The sequence below is a fragment of the Megalobrama amblycephala genome, linkage group LG13 (genome assembly GCF_018812025.1).
Source record: "Megalobrama amblycephala isolate DHTTF-2021 linkage group LG13, ASM1881202v1, whole genome shotgun sequence".
NCBI classification, from domain to species: Eukaryota; Metazoa; Chordata; class Actinopteri; order Cypriniformes; family Xenocyprididae; genus Megalobrama; species Megalobrama amblycephala.
Genome location: NC_063056.1, coordinates 38,067,225 through 38,081,599, shown reverse-complemented (window position 1 = coordinate 38,081,599; position 14,375 = coordinate 38,067,225). Strand labels below are relative to the sequence as shown.

At 33.8% G+C, this 14,375-nt stretch overlaps 1 protein-coding gene across 4 annotated transcripts in view; it reads left to right on the top strand.

Moving 5' to 3' along the window:
* kif13a (kinesin family member 13A) overlaps positions 1 to 14,375 on the top strand; it is a 92,333-nt gene that overhangs the window by 35,630 nt on the left and 42,328 nt on the right. For all 4 annotated transcript variants that reach the window (XM_048153985.1, XM_048153983.1, XM_048153984.1 and 1 more), the window contains exons 4-11: positions 1,516 to 1,576; positions 6,225 to 6,317; positions 8,114 to 8,294; positions 9,303 to 9,390; positions 10,045 to 10,179; positions 11,038 to 11,150; positions 13,010 to 13,121; positions 13,718 to 13,930. In XM_048153985.1, coding sequence (XP_048009942.1) covers positions 1,516 to 1,576; positions 6,225 to 6,317; positions 8,114 to 8,294; positions 9,303 to 9,390; positions 10,045 to 10,179; positions 11,038 to 11,150; positions 13,010 to 13,121; positions 13,718 to 13,930 — 996 coding nt within the window. The remainder of the gene's footprint in view (positions 1 to 1,515; positions 1,577 to 6,224; positions 6,318 to 8,113; positions 8,295 to 9,302; positions 9,391 to 10,044; positions 10,180 to 11,037; positions 11,151 to 13,009; positions 13,122 to 13,717; positions 13,931 to 14,375) is intronic.

Here is a 14,375-nt window from a genome sequence, read left to right as displayed (position 1 = left end):
CTTTTTTTTATTCTTTTATTTCGTGGCTTCCATAGACTGCTACTGCTCAACTGTCATTTTCTGCAACCAGGTAGGCTCCGCCCATAAAAAAACGTCATCGCTGTTTGCAAACACCAAATTGGTCTATTCAGACGCAAATTCAGAGGCAATACATGCATTCATCGTCTCAATCGTGTATTTATTGTCTTGAAAAGTGTTTATCTGGATGTAAAAGTCATGGTTAGCGAGCTCTAGAAGACATGCAGTTAGTTCCTGTTTTCTTTTCTTCTATAGATGAATTTTAGATGAGTTTTTGTTTCTTTAGCGCCCTCCGGCTGCAGTATGAATTGGAAACTCCATTCATGGAATAGCCTCTTCTTCTTTTAGATGAATTTGTGGACTAAAAATGCACAGAGAGCGCCCTCCGACTTCAAGTATGAATTGAAAACACCAGCGCTCATAGTAATGACAATGAATATTAAATAAATATAACTCCTCTGTATAGAAAATTGACATAAGCATATGAGAATCCAATATTTCTCCAAATGTGCATGCTTTTAAACTAAAAGCCTATATTCAGACTCTTTGCATCACAGAAATACATTATATTTTAAAGTATAATATAAAACCATTACTTTATATTGTAATAATATTTTTCTGTATGTTTCATATATTATGATGAGCTTGAGACATCACAGAAGGTTTTTTTCACAGCCTACCTGACTGAAATGCCTCATTAATATGCAAGTCATTTCAGCTCATTACTATGCAATTCTTTTGTCTTCTCAGGTGAGAATGGCCCATTATTCAGTGGTGATTCACGCCTCCACGCATACTGTGTTTCTTGGCAAAAAGTGTCTTACGAAAACTAAATCAATATATTGTTTTATATGAAGGAGTAGGCAGCATAATTTTTACATAATTTTGAAGCAAAAACTCTAGTTTACAACCTCCAAAACCCTAAAGTATTGTAAACACAGATTTACTATACTTTTTTTGGCCTTATTTCAGTGACTTAAGTTTTTTGTTTTTTCAATAACCACGCATAAATGTTATTCCTTCAAAAACACAAACATGTACATACATGTTCCTCACATATTATTGTAGCCTAGTTTGTGCTGAATACAGTGTAATGACACTTTTTCCATTAATATGTTTATGAACAACTGAAAAAAGCACAAATGTCAGGGCATGTCAAAACTTCTCCAGGCCCCAAATCAGCCTCAGACTCCAGAGGGTTAAACAGGGAAAAGATACCTTTTATCATGTGTCGCGGCGTCGGGTTGTGTGCAGTTTGGACACGTTGTAAAAGGTTCTATATATCATATGAAGTGCCTGACAGAAGCCTTCTAGAATGGTTCTAAGTAGATGAGGGCTGTTTTCTCATTCTCATTTAGTGTGTTCAAGACAGGCACCATCATGTTCTGTGTGTGTCTGGTATAAAACACATCAAGTCTTTTGTCTGTCTGAGACTCGTCCAGCATCAAGAGGAACGTGTCATAACAGGCACACTTGTTTCTCTCTCTCTCTCTGCAGGTGTTTGCCTTCGACCACTGCTTCTGGTCCATGGATGAGTCCAACATCCCAAAGTACGCCGGTGAGTCACTCTTTAACACGTCCACACAGAACCACTTTCCCCTCAATGTGCTGGATAGAGTCACACCTGCATAATAATTATGGATTATATTTGGTATTGTGATATGGAAAGCCCTGGAAATGACACGGACACACAAATGTGCCGTTCCCAAGGGTGGGATCTGAGCCGCTTAGATCACACAAAACTCCCAGGCTAGTCTAGACTTGGTGCTGTTTATGCTGGTGTTCGCTGACCTTCTGATTCATATATCACGCAAAACTGGAGATAAAATTCTGTCAGTAATTACTCACCCTCATGTCGTTCCAAACTTGTAAGACTTTCGTTCTTCTTTGGAACACAAATGAAGATGTTTTTGATGAAATCTGACTACCAATTTGACACTTCAAAAAGTCCATAAAGAGATAAAACTAATCCATATGAATTGAGCGGTTTAGTTCGGATTTTCTGAAGAGACTCGATCGCTTTATATGATGAACAGATTGAATTCAGGCTTTTGTTCACATATAAACATTGATCAGCGAACATAATTGTTTGATGCGTGAGAACAAAGCTCATTGGTTCTTGCGGAAGCTCAAACGTGCTGCATAACACGAGAATGCACCTCATTGGTTCTCGCAAACATGCTTGAGCTTCCGTTTCTCACAACTGATGTGTGCAATGAAGAATGTTTATATGTGAATAAAAGCCTGAATTCAATCTGTTCATCATATAAAGTGACCATGTCTTCAGAAAATTTGGACTAAACCACTCAATTCATATGGATTCGTTTTACGATCTCTTTATGAACTTTTTGAAGCGTCAAAGTGGTAGTTGCATAGACTGTCAATGAAAATATCTCAGATTTCATTAAAAAGATCTTAATTTGTGTTCTGAAGATGAATGAAAGTCTTACGCGTGTGGAATGACATGAGGGTGAGTAATTAATGACAGAATTTTAATTTTGGGGTGAACTAACCATTTAAAATTCAACTGAAATAAGACAAAATATAAATATTTTAAAACATTAAAAAAAAAAATAGAAATGTTGCATTGGCAACTAACTGCAATAAGTTGAAGTACTAAAATCACTAAAACTGAAATAAAAATAAAGCTAAATAGAAATATTAATTAAAAACAAAAAGCGCATAACAAAATTACTAAAACTTAAACTAGAAAATGTACAATGAAAGTTCAAAATATGAATAAATAATATGATTTTTTATAAATACTACTAAAATAACACTGGTTCTGCTGGTGAATATCTAGTTTACTTGCATCTACTACAGTGCCTCAAACAAAATTCATGACTTGTTCTTCCTAAAAATGGTCATCATATCAACCTGATATCATTTTATTAGCACATACCAGTCACATTATAACTGCTCATTTCAGCCGCCCTTGTCATTAAGGGTACAAACCACAGACTGTAAAAAAATATGGACGTAGTGTCCGTGACGTCACCCGTGGGTTTCTGAAGAGCATTTTTGAAACCTAAAGTGGTTTAAAGCTGCCATCTTGGCAGCGCGTCACTCCAGGATAACAGAAAAAGGGCAAAGAGGTGGGACGTGAGTGGAGCTGAGTGACGTGACGGCAACGGTGGTGACGGCAATGGCAATCCAATCATTCAAGTGGCCACGCCCTTAATTATGCAGAACTTTAAGGCTTAACATAATTTAAACGGATGAGTTATAAAAACATTCACCCTCCTCAGAGTTATCATGAAAGGAAAAATTAGCTGTATAGACCAAAACCACAATTTATATCAGGCTGTAAACATGTTTCTTTCTGCTGTAAAGTTGTGCATTTTAACATGGGGCTCAATGAGATTCTCTCTTTTGAAACCTGTACCTAGTGGCCAGTCGATGAATTGCAGTTTAAGTTACTGCTATATTGGAGGGAGTTTGCCGCTTGGTTCAAATGCATAGCGCAGAAACCCTATTGTAATTGTTAAATTTTGCAAGAATCAGCATTATCCCCTAAAAGTGATCCGGCAGACCAAACCATAAGTTGTATGACTTGAAACTTTGAGGGATGGTAGTTTCCACCCCGACTACCATGTCACCAAAGCGCATCCCAATCAGCCTGATGGTGGCGGTACAGCGGTCAAAGGTACGTAATGGTTCATAACTCCTAAACCACAGACTCAAGTGTATTATATTGTTGGAATCCTTGGGTCAAGCTTCGGGTATTTTAGATTTTTAAAAACCTAGTTTTGCAAACTAGTCCTAGGTTTCTTGCTCGACCTCAATAACAAAGCTTTAAAACATATACTTCCTTAGTAAATTGCCTGTTTTGGCTGTAAATGGTCTTTTCAATCTATGATCTGATCTAGGTGTTTACAGGCTTGCTAAATAAAACATAATCCCTTTTTACACATGTGCTTAAAGGGATAGTTCACCCAAAAATGAAATTTACTCACCCTCAAGCCATCCTAGGTGTATATGACTTATTTCAGACAAACACAATCGGAGATATATTTAAAGGTGCCATCGAATGTTTTTTACAAGATGTAATATAAGTCTAAGGTGTCCCCTGAATGTATCTGTGAAGTTTCAGCTCAAAATACCCCATAGATTTTTTTTTATTCATTTTTTTAACTGCCTATTTTGAGGCATAATTAGAAATGCGCCGATTCAGGCTGCGGCCCCTTTAATTGCTCGCGCTCTCCGCCCACAGAGCTCTCGCTTGCCTTGAACAGTGCATAAACAAAGTTTACACAGCTAATATAACCCTCAAAATGGATCTTTACAAAGTGTTCGTCATGCATACTGCATGCATGCATGCATCAGCTTATGTGAGTATTGTATTTATTTGGATGTTTACATTTGATTCTGAATGAGTTTGATAGTGCTCCGTGGCTAACGGCTAATGCTACACTGTTGGAGAGATTTATAAAGAATGAAGTTGTGTTTATGAATTATACAGACTGCAAGTGTTTAAAAATGAAAATAGCGACGGCTCTTGTCTCCGTGAATACAGCTAAGAAACGATGGTAACTTTAACCACATTTAACAGTACATTAGCAACATGCTAATGAAACATTTATAAAGACAATTTACAAATATCACTAAAAATATCATGATATCATGGATCATGTCAGTTATTATTGCTCCATCTGCCATTTTTCGCTATTGTTCTTGCTTGCTTACCTAGTCTGATGATTCAGCTGTGCACAGATCCAGACGTTAATACTGGCTGCCCTTGTCTAATGCCTTGAACATGGGCTGGCATATGCAAATATTGGGGGCGTACATATTAATGATCCGCCTGTTTTCCGGAGGTCTTTTAAACAAATGAGATTTACATAAGAAGGAGGAAACAATGGAGTTTGAGACTCACTGTATGTCATTTCCATGTACTGAACTCTTGTTATTCAACTATGCCTAGATAAATTCAATTTTTAATTCTAGGGCACCTTTAAAAAATATCCTGGCTCTTCCATGCTTTATAATAATAGAGAGCTAAATACAATCTCTGATTGTATTTGTCTGAAAGAAGACATTCATATACATCTTGAATGGCTTGAGGGTGAGTAAATCATGGGATAATTTGAACCCTGTTCATTGCTGCCCGCAGCTATATTTTCTGTATGTATGTTTCATCAGTCGCTCAGTGAACGATCCGTCTGAATTCATCTGAAACCCCACACTATAATGTAGCACATCGACATGATTCTTCAAGTCAGGTGTCTCTGTTTAAGTCTGCCAAAATAAAGCTGGCTGACAAACTGATGACTTGACAAGCAGAACATGTTCTTACATGGATGGTTATTGCTTGTGTTCTTTCATGTGTCAATCTTACAGTCTAATGGATATAAAGTTGTATTCATGAAGCTGCTGATGGAATGAGTGTGATATTGACTCTCACAGACACACTGGTTATTAAAGTCTTTTAGGAAGGATAATGTGCAGTTACAGGGTTTTATACAGGCCTGTATACGGAAGAGTAGAAAACTCAATAACATGTTTAGTAAAATTAATGATGGGTGCTTTGGGAAATTACACTTTTTCTGCTTTTTCACAACCTTTTTTTTGGTGCTCCAAAACCAAATTAACTTGATGCTTTGTGTATTTCTATTAAATTCCATCATTCAATTTCCTTGCGAAAAAAGCTTCTTGTGCTCTGTCTCTATCTGTGATAAAAAAGTGAATGGAAAATGTAATTGCTTATTGCCCAATTACTCGTTGCTTAAACAGGGTTAATGAGTTGTGACGATCAACAAAAGCTCTCCAGTCTGAAGGGTTTCATGCATCAGATGTCCCAGCGCTGTTCAGACACATTGTGTGACAATTCCTGTGCATTAAATGCACTGAGCTGCATTGGTGCTCAGAAACAACAGGCGATTTGTGCGGGTGAAAGTGCTTGAGGTCCGTCTTCATTTAGCTCTCTGCACAGCTGGCTGATTCACTATGAATGTGGAGAACTGTGCATCTTGGCTTCACCGAAGCATGAACACGTCATGCGGACCGTTTTCACATTCACTTATTTGGGAGGTTTTTGTGGGAGGGCTCGAGGGATTTCTTTTGAAAGGAAAGGAAATGAGAAATGTGGAGATCCTTTTGTTGCTCAGCAGTGAATTGTTATTTCTCGTACAGTATGGGAATCAGATTGAGAAGATGTTATTTGCATTTTAATGTGATTTTCATGATTGCATGTATGTGTCTTGTAGGTCAGGAGGTCGTGTTCAAGTGCCTTGGGGAGGGAATACTTGAAAATGCATTTCAAGGATACAACGCCTGCATTTTTGCCTATGGACAAACAGGTACTGTTACAGAGAGAAACGTTCAGGAAACAATATATGGTCTTTTGTAAGGGTGCTTTTTGTTGATAGTGACATCCGTTTCATTGAAAGACATGAATAGATGCTCATTCATTGGCATGAGAGCAGTGGTAATTACCCTAAAAGAGGCCTGTGAGACATAACTATAGTACACAAACATATTTCACACGTTAATCACACGACAAGGAATTTCCCCACTTTCACCTAGTTTTACAGTGGACTGATGAATCTCACAAAAACACGTCCAGGTCATGATTCATGTCAACATTTGTTGATGTTTTTTGCATTTTTTATGACACAGCATATTTTTGACTTCAAATTCATACTATTCTCAATGATAATTCTCATTTTCTGTCATTTTTATTTCTAGTTAGTTCTAAGGAAATTCATAAAGTAATAAAATTCATCCTGAATTTAAATATAAAAAATATAAAAAATGAAATATAGATACATTTAAAGATCTGAAACATAGGATTTTTTTTATTTATATTTAATAATTATATTAAATACATATTTATTTATATTTAATTATTTTCATGTAAAGAAAAAATAAGTTACTTCTGCTTACATAAGTAATAATAATAATTCAAATAATAAAAAAAATCAAATATTTTTTCCCTGTTTCAGATCTTTAAGATTTATTTCAAAATTTATTTCATATTTATTTTTTAATTATTTTTATTTATTCATTGTTTTATGTAAAGAAAACAATAAGTTGCAATTTATCTTTTTCTACTTTGTAACATTTACATTCAAGATTTATTTCATATTTATTTATTTATTATTATTTTTATTTATTAATTATTTTATGTAAAGAAAAAAGTTTACAATTTATACTTTTTTCTTCTTTTAGTCTAAGCATTTACATTCAAGATTTATTTCATATGTATTTATTTTTTAATTATTTTAATTTATATTTTATTTAATAATTATTTTATGTAAATAAAATTAATTTTTAACTTTTAGTCTAAACATTTATGACAAAAAGCAGTAAACAAAGAATAGAAATAATATTTTATTTTATTTTTATTACATAAATAATAATAATAATAATAAATTAATTAAAACACAATAAAAAAATTCTGTTGTTTCAGACCTTTAAGATTTATTTCAGATTTTTTATTATTTTAATTTATTTTTTATTAATTATTTTTATGTAAAGAGAAAAATAATTTACAATTTATCTTTTCTTTTAGTCTAAACATTTTTTAAGACAAAAAGATTGAATCTTATTTTTCATTACATAAATAATAATAAAAATTAAAATAATTAAAAAATATTTCCCTTTGTTTCAGATCTATTAGGTTTTTTTTTTTTTAATTATTTTTTATTATATTATTTTAATTATATTATCTTGCCCAGTCACTTCAGTTGAAAATGACCTGTAATGAATAAACGGGCTCATTTGGGATTTTTTTATTGTTGTTTTATTTGTGCTGTTCAAATCTATAAATCAAAATGAATAAAAAATGAAGTATTTCAATCAAAATATGTTTTTAAAAGCATATACGTTTAATAAGTAAATATCAGCCTGATGTTTGAGCGTTCATGAACAGGAAGCTTCTGTGTTTCCAATCATACTGTTGAATCGCTCAGTGTCTGTCTTTCCTCCGCAGACACACCGCATTGTGTCTTTCCTCTGCCTTCCTGTCCTAGTTCTCAGGCCGGCATTTTGTCCTCCGACACAAGCGTTACATGTGGGCTGACGTGTGCGAACACGCCTGCTGGGTGAGATAATGTCCTCTAACCTTTGAATCGTTGTGTTGGTGGTCTGGCAGGCTCTGGGAAATCCTTCTCAATGATGGGCAATGGAGAGCAGCCAGGACTGATCCCGAGACTCTGCTGCTCGCTGTTCGAGAGGGTCTCCAAAGAGCAGAACGAGGCCCATTCCTTCAAGGTGGAGGTCTCGTTCATGGAGATCTACAACGAAAAAGTCCGAGACCTGCTGGATCCCAAAGGGTGAGCGGATTCATGATGTACAGTGGGCACAAAAAGCACAAACGTTCAGTTCTCAGTTTTCCTCAAGTTCACACAGGTGTAGAGGATCACATGATCCACAAGAGCTGTCTTTAAATCTGCAGGCTGTCATTGATCTGTCGTAGACTGACGCGTGGAGCCCGTCTGCACCATCTAGTGAGAGTTTACAGCGCTTGTTTTCACACTTTCAGTTAACTTAAAGTCCATCACTTCCTTTTTTATGGCTTTACACATTTTCAATAATTTTTTTGTTTAAATTTATCAAGTTTTTCTTGTTTTTGTTACAATTTTTGTGCTATATATTTTTATTTATTTATTAATATTTATAATTTTATTTGTGCCTTTTTTAAATAAATTAATTTTTACATTTTATATAAATCAACATTTCTAATTGTTTTCTTATTTTGGGCTATATATTTTTTGTATTAATTAATAGTTATAATTTAATTAGCAAATTATGTCATGTCCTGCTTTAAAATCTTAATTTTGTTATTTAGTTTAATTTTAAAAATTGTTTTGCATTTTTTTTGTTATAATTTTATACTTTACATCTTTTATTTTTATTTTTTCCATTTTTATAGCAATTAACTTTATTATTATTTAATTTTCAATTCTGATTTTTGCCTTTTTTACCTGAATTATTATTATTTGTTTTACTTTTTTTAATCTTTAAATTTTATTTTGTCGAAGTGTGAGCTGTTAAAGCTCCGCCCTCTTCTGGAAAGGGGGCGGGAGCAGCAGCTCATTTGCATTTAAAGGGACACACACAAAAACGGCGTGTTTTTGCTCACACCCAAATATGGGCACATTTGACAAGCTATAATAAATGATCTGTGGGGTATTTTGAGCTGAAACTTCACACACACATTCTGGAGACACCAGAGACTTATATTACATCTTGTAAAAATGGGCATTATAGGTCCCCTTTAATAAGGTCCTAATGAAACTGCAATGGTATTTTCTCACATGGCTTCTCTTCCTTGCGTACAGGAGCAGACAATCTCTGAAGGTCAGAGAACATAAAGTCCTGGGTCCGTATGTGGACGGGCTCTCTCAGCTGGCTGTGATGAGCTTTGAGGTAAACATGATTGATGAAGCAGTTTTCTTCTGAAATCGGACCTCAGGAGATTCATGAAAGTCTCAGTTGTTTCATTGATTCATTTAAGGTTCAACTTTGTTTTAGATGTTTCTCTCAAAATTCTGTAGGAAGCCTTTGTCTGTCCCTGACAGTGTCGTATGGGCTTTATTCAGACAGGCAAATTTCTTTGTAAAAAAAGAGTAAAATCACAGACCAAATCACATTTGTGTGATTAGAAATCACTCTTTCCACTTACAGTAAAATATGTGACATTTGACATAACCCCTAGTTTTTTAAAAGTTTTAAAAATGCTTTTTTGTGGTTATGTGAACATCAACATTCTATTTGATCATTTTGAAAGCATTATGAGAATGTTACTTTTGAATGTTCTAGACATTCTGAAAAAAGTAGTAACATTTAAAAAAAAACATTTCAGAAAAAAAATTCCACTAACAATGTATAAATAATGTTTTTGTGCTAACGTTTTGAGAACTTTGACTGAACATTCTGTTAACGTTACTGGAAGAACGTTTGATCATAACTTTGAGAGAACCTTGCCAGAACGTTAGCCAAAGTTCTGAGAACATTCCGTGTTTTCTGTGAGTCCAGCACATGATTTATTTGCATGTTTTCTCTCATTTCCCACCAACGCAGGACATTGAATCTCTGATGTCGGAGGGGAATAAATCACGCACAGTAGCCGCCACCAACATGAACGAGGAGAGCAGTCGCTCGCATGCCGTCTTCAGCGTCATCGTCACACAAACGCTGTATGACCTGCAGTCTGGGGTCAGTGGTTCACTCAAAAATATGGCAATGAAACTTACGCTGTTTTTATTACAGTATATATTTTGTCCCTAATGTTTATTTGTGACATGCTTTTCACATACAGTAGTGTCCAAAAGGGATGTCCCAAGGGGATATTTGTTTTTAATGACCCTTTAAGTTTGATTAAACCATCAAAATATGAGGAAGATATTTTAAATATGAGGGATGAAGAAAACACTAAACTTAGTTAAGGATTTTATCTGACAAAATTATTTGTCAAAAAAGGCAATTTTTTTACTATGCAAAAAAATGCATAGAAAAACAAAAAGCTGACTTGAAAAAGCATACATTGACTACAACATAATCAGTTTTTGCATGTGTTCATAATATCTTTGTATAAATACAATTATGTTTGCATAATTTAGCATGTTTCATTGTGTTATTACAAATAAAACACTTGACTCAGAGCACAACTATGCATTATGCTGGCAAAATCTTTTATAATATTTGAATAAGGGGTGAAGATGTCAATTTTCCTAGGCGGGACATCACTCTTGGCCTCTACTGTATATGAGTCAGTCACAAAAACATGTCATTCATCCTAACTTCACTAACTTCGACGTAATTTCTTTAGTAGACAGTTTTATTTCAATTGCTCACATCACTTCCATCAGATTTATCATTCTTAAATATGATTTAAACAGTGCAGTAATTTTATTTGCAGTTCCTAATAAAGTTTTATATCCAGTTAATGCTTGGAAAGTGTAAATTTTGGGCCCTGATCTATACCAGACACACATGTTGGGCTGAATTGTGCCGATTTAGGAAGTTGTTGATTGTAATACTTGCTTTTATGTCTGTGTTTGTGTGTGAATGCAGAATTCTGGAGAGAAGGTAAGCAAGATAAGTCTGGTTGATCTGGCCGGCAGCGAGCGCGTGTCAAAGACTGGAGCTGCTGGAGAGAGACTGAAGGAAGGCAGCAACATCAACAAGTAAGAGCACCTTTGACTCCAGACTGAAGATGCTCGCCATTTTCAAAGGAAATGTGTCTGTTGCTTATAATAATTGAAAAACGAATAAGATGTTGACAAGTTGCAGAATCTGGGAACTTCAGCTTGGATGAAAGAATAAAGGATAACAGGATAAAAGCTGCCGCTTGGATCAACAAAAAGAATAAAGCAGGCGTCTGTACAAACCTACATGAATAAGAGCATCTTCAAATGAAGGTTAATAGATTCTGTATGAAAGAACTGCATCATGTGCAATGATGGATCCTCTATTTCAGGGTTTCCCAGTTTGTGAGGGAACTGCAAGGAGTGAGTTGATGGAAAAATGAATAATTAATTCAATTATAAAAATGTCAAATTAAAATAAATAAAAAATAAAATTAAGTAAAAAAATCTAATAAAAATACGGAAGAGGACTAGGGCCAAGCAATAATAAAAAAATAAAACCATCTCGAGATTAAAGTTGTTAAATTTCGAGAAAAAAGTCAAAATAAAATGTTGAGAATAAACTTGTTAAATTTCGAGAAAAAAACTCGTTAAATTTCAAGAAAAAAGTCAAGATAAAATGTTGAGAAAAAACTCGTTAAATTACGAGAAAAAACTCGTTAAATTTCAAGAAAAAAGTCAAGATAAAATGTTGAGAAAAAACTCGTTAAATTACAAGAAAAAAGTCGAGATAAAATGTTGAGAATAAACTTGTTAAATTTTGAGAAAAAAACTCGTTAAATTTCAAGAAAAAAGTCGAGATAAAATGTTCAGAAAGAACGAATTTGTTCTGGTAATTTAACAACTTTTTTCTCATATTTTAACGAATTTGTTCTTGTAATTTAATGAATTTGTTCTCGTAATTTAACAACTTTTTTCTCATAATTTAATGAGTTTATTCTCAACATTTTATCTCGACTTTTTTCTCGAAATTTAACGACATTTTTCTCATAATTTAACAAATTTGTTCTCGTAATTTAACAACTTTTTTCTTGTAATTTAATGACTTTATTCTCAATATTTTATCTCGACTTTTTTCTCAAAATTTAACACGTTTTTTTCTCGTAATTTAACGAGTTTATTCTCAACATTTTATCTAGACTTTTTTCTTGAAATTTAACGAGTTTTTTCTCGAAATTGAACAACTTTAATCTCGAGATGGTTTTATTTTTTTATTATTGCTTGGCCCTAATCCTCTTCCGTATAAAAATAAGTAATAAAATACGATCAAAATAAAACACTTAATAAGAATTTATTAAATCAAAATGTTGAATTTAAATATGTAATTTAAAATAAAAACAATTAAAATAAAATATTAACTAAACATTAAGTCATGTTAAAATAAATAATTAAAAAGACAATCAAAATAAAATACTAAAAAGTTAATTAAATAAAAAATGTAAAATAATTCAAATAAATAATTTAAAAATAAATCACTTAATAAGAATTTAATAAATCATAAAAATGTTGAATTACAATAAATAATTTTAAAATAAAAACAATTAAAAAAAATAATACTATCTAAATATAAAATACATCATAAATGTAAAATTAAAATAATTTAAAAATAAAAACAATAAAAACTTATAAATCATAAAAATACTCTCTAAAAATAATTTTATTTGTTTACCTGCATGGCATGTGACCACTCTCCGACATCAGAGAACAGTAGCCATGCAAATGTGTTAAGTCTCAGGGATACTTCAATAAATATTTTAACTCAACAAAAAAAGTGTGGGAATCCCTACTTTAATTGGGAAAAAAAAAAAAAAAAAAAAAAATCATATAATCAGCCTACCAGCTCTATTTGTGACCCTCCCATTGATGAGATGTTTCTCTGGTGTTTTATGTGTCTCCAGGTCTCTGACCACGCTGGGCTGTGTGATCTCTGCTCTGGCTGATCAGTCTGCAGGGAAGGGCAAGAGCAAGTTTGTGCCTTACAGAGACTCAGTGCTGACGTGGCTGCTCAAGGTGAGTATGTCTGCGTCTCTGTGTGAACTACAATGACATGTGCATGTGTATTACGTGTTCAGTCTATAAGCATGCTCTTTACAAAGTGACATCGCCAACCACTGGCCTGGCAGCAGAATACAGCATTTTTAGTTGTTTTCGTGGGTCCGTGTGAACGGGGATCGTTTTGACAAGTTGTCGTCTGTACCCTCAAATTCAGACTTTTTCTTCTATAGAGTGCATTTGTGCCCTCCCACTTTTTGATTGTTGATTCCAGAAGTTTTTTTTTTTTTTTCATTAATTTTTCCCATAGGGATTTTTTAAAAAGTCTTTGTTAAAGCGTTATAAGCCATGAACCATGCCAAGGTTCATCACATTTCAAACTTTGATTTGAAGCAAAAATGTGTTTAAAAATCAGACAAAAACACAAAAGTACAAGACTGTGAACTTAATGAATTCAGCTGTTAAACATGATTACTTAAAAAATAAGTTAAAATAATGTTATATTAATTAATATTACAACCTCACAGCTCATAATTGTTCTGTCCTTAAAGGCTGTTGTTGCAAATCTATTTCCCTCTGGAGAAAATTAATGAGTTTTTTCACTCTCACTACAGGACAATCTCGGTGGCAACAGTAAGACGGCCATGATCGCCACCATCAGCCCAGCTGCTGACAACTACGAGGAGACGCTGTCGACGCTGCGGTACGCCGACCGAGCCAAGAGAATCGTCAACCACGCCGTGGTCAATGAGGATCCCAACGCTCGCATCATCAGAGAGCTCCGGGAGGAAGTGGAGAAGCTGAAAGTGCAGCTCTCTCAGGCTGAGGTGAGCAGAGAATTATGGGAGATTATCAGGAGATAACACCACACCGTGAATCTCTGACACAAATGTTTGAGCTACAAATTGAAATGCAGCTATATAAACACAATTTGGAAAATACACAGTACAGTCCAAAAGTTTGGAACCACTAAGATTTTTAATGTTTTTAAAAGAAGTTTCGTCTGCTCACCAAGGCTACATTTATTTAATTAAAAATACAGTAAAAAACAGTAATATTGTGAAATATTATTACAATTTAAAATAACTGTGTACTATTTAAATATATTTGACAAAGTAATTTATTCCTGTGATGCAAAGCTGAATTTTCAGCATCATTACTCCAGTCTTCAGTGTCACATGATCCTTCAGAAATCATTCTAATATGCTGATTTGCTGCTCAAGAAACATTTATGATTATTTTCAATGTTGAAAACAGTTGTGTACTTTTTTT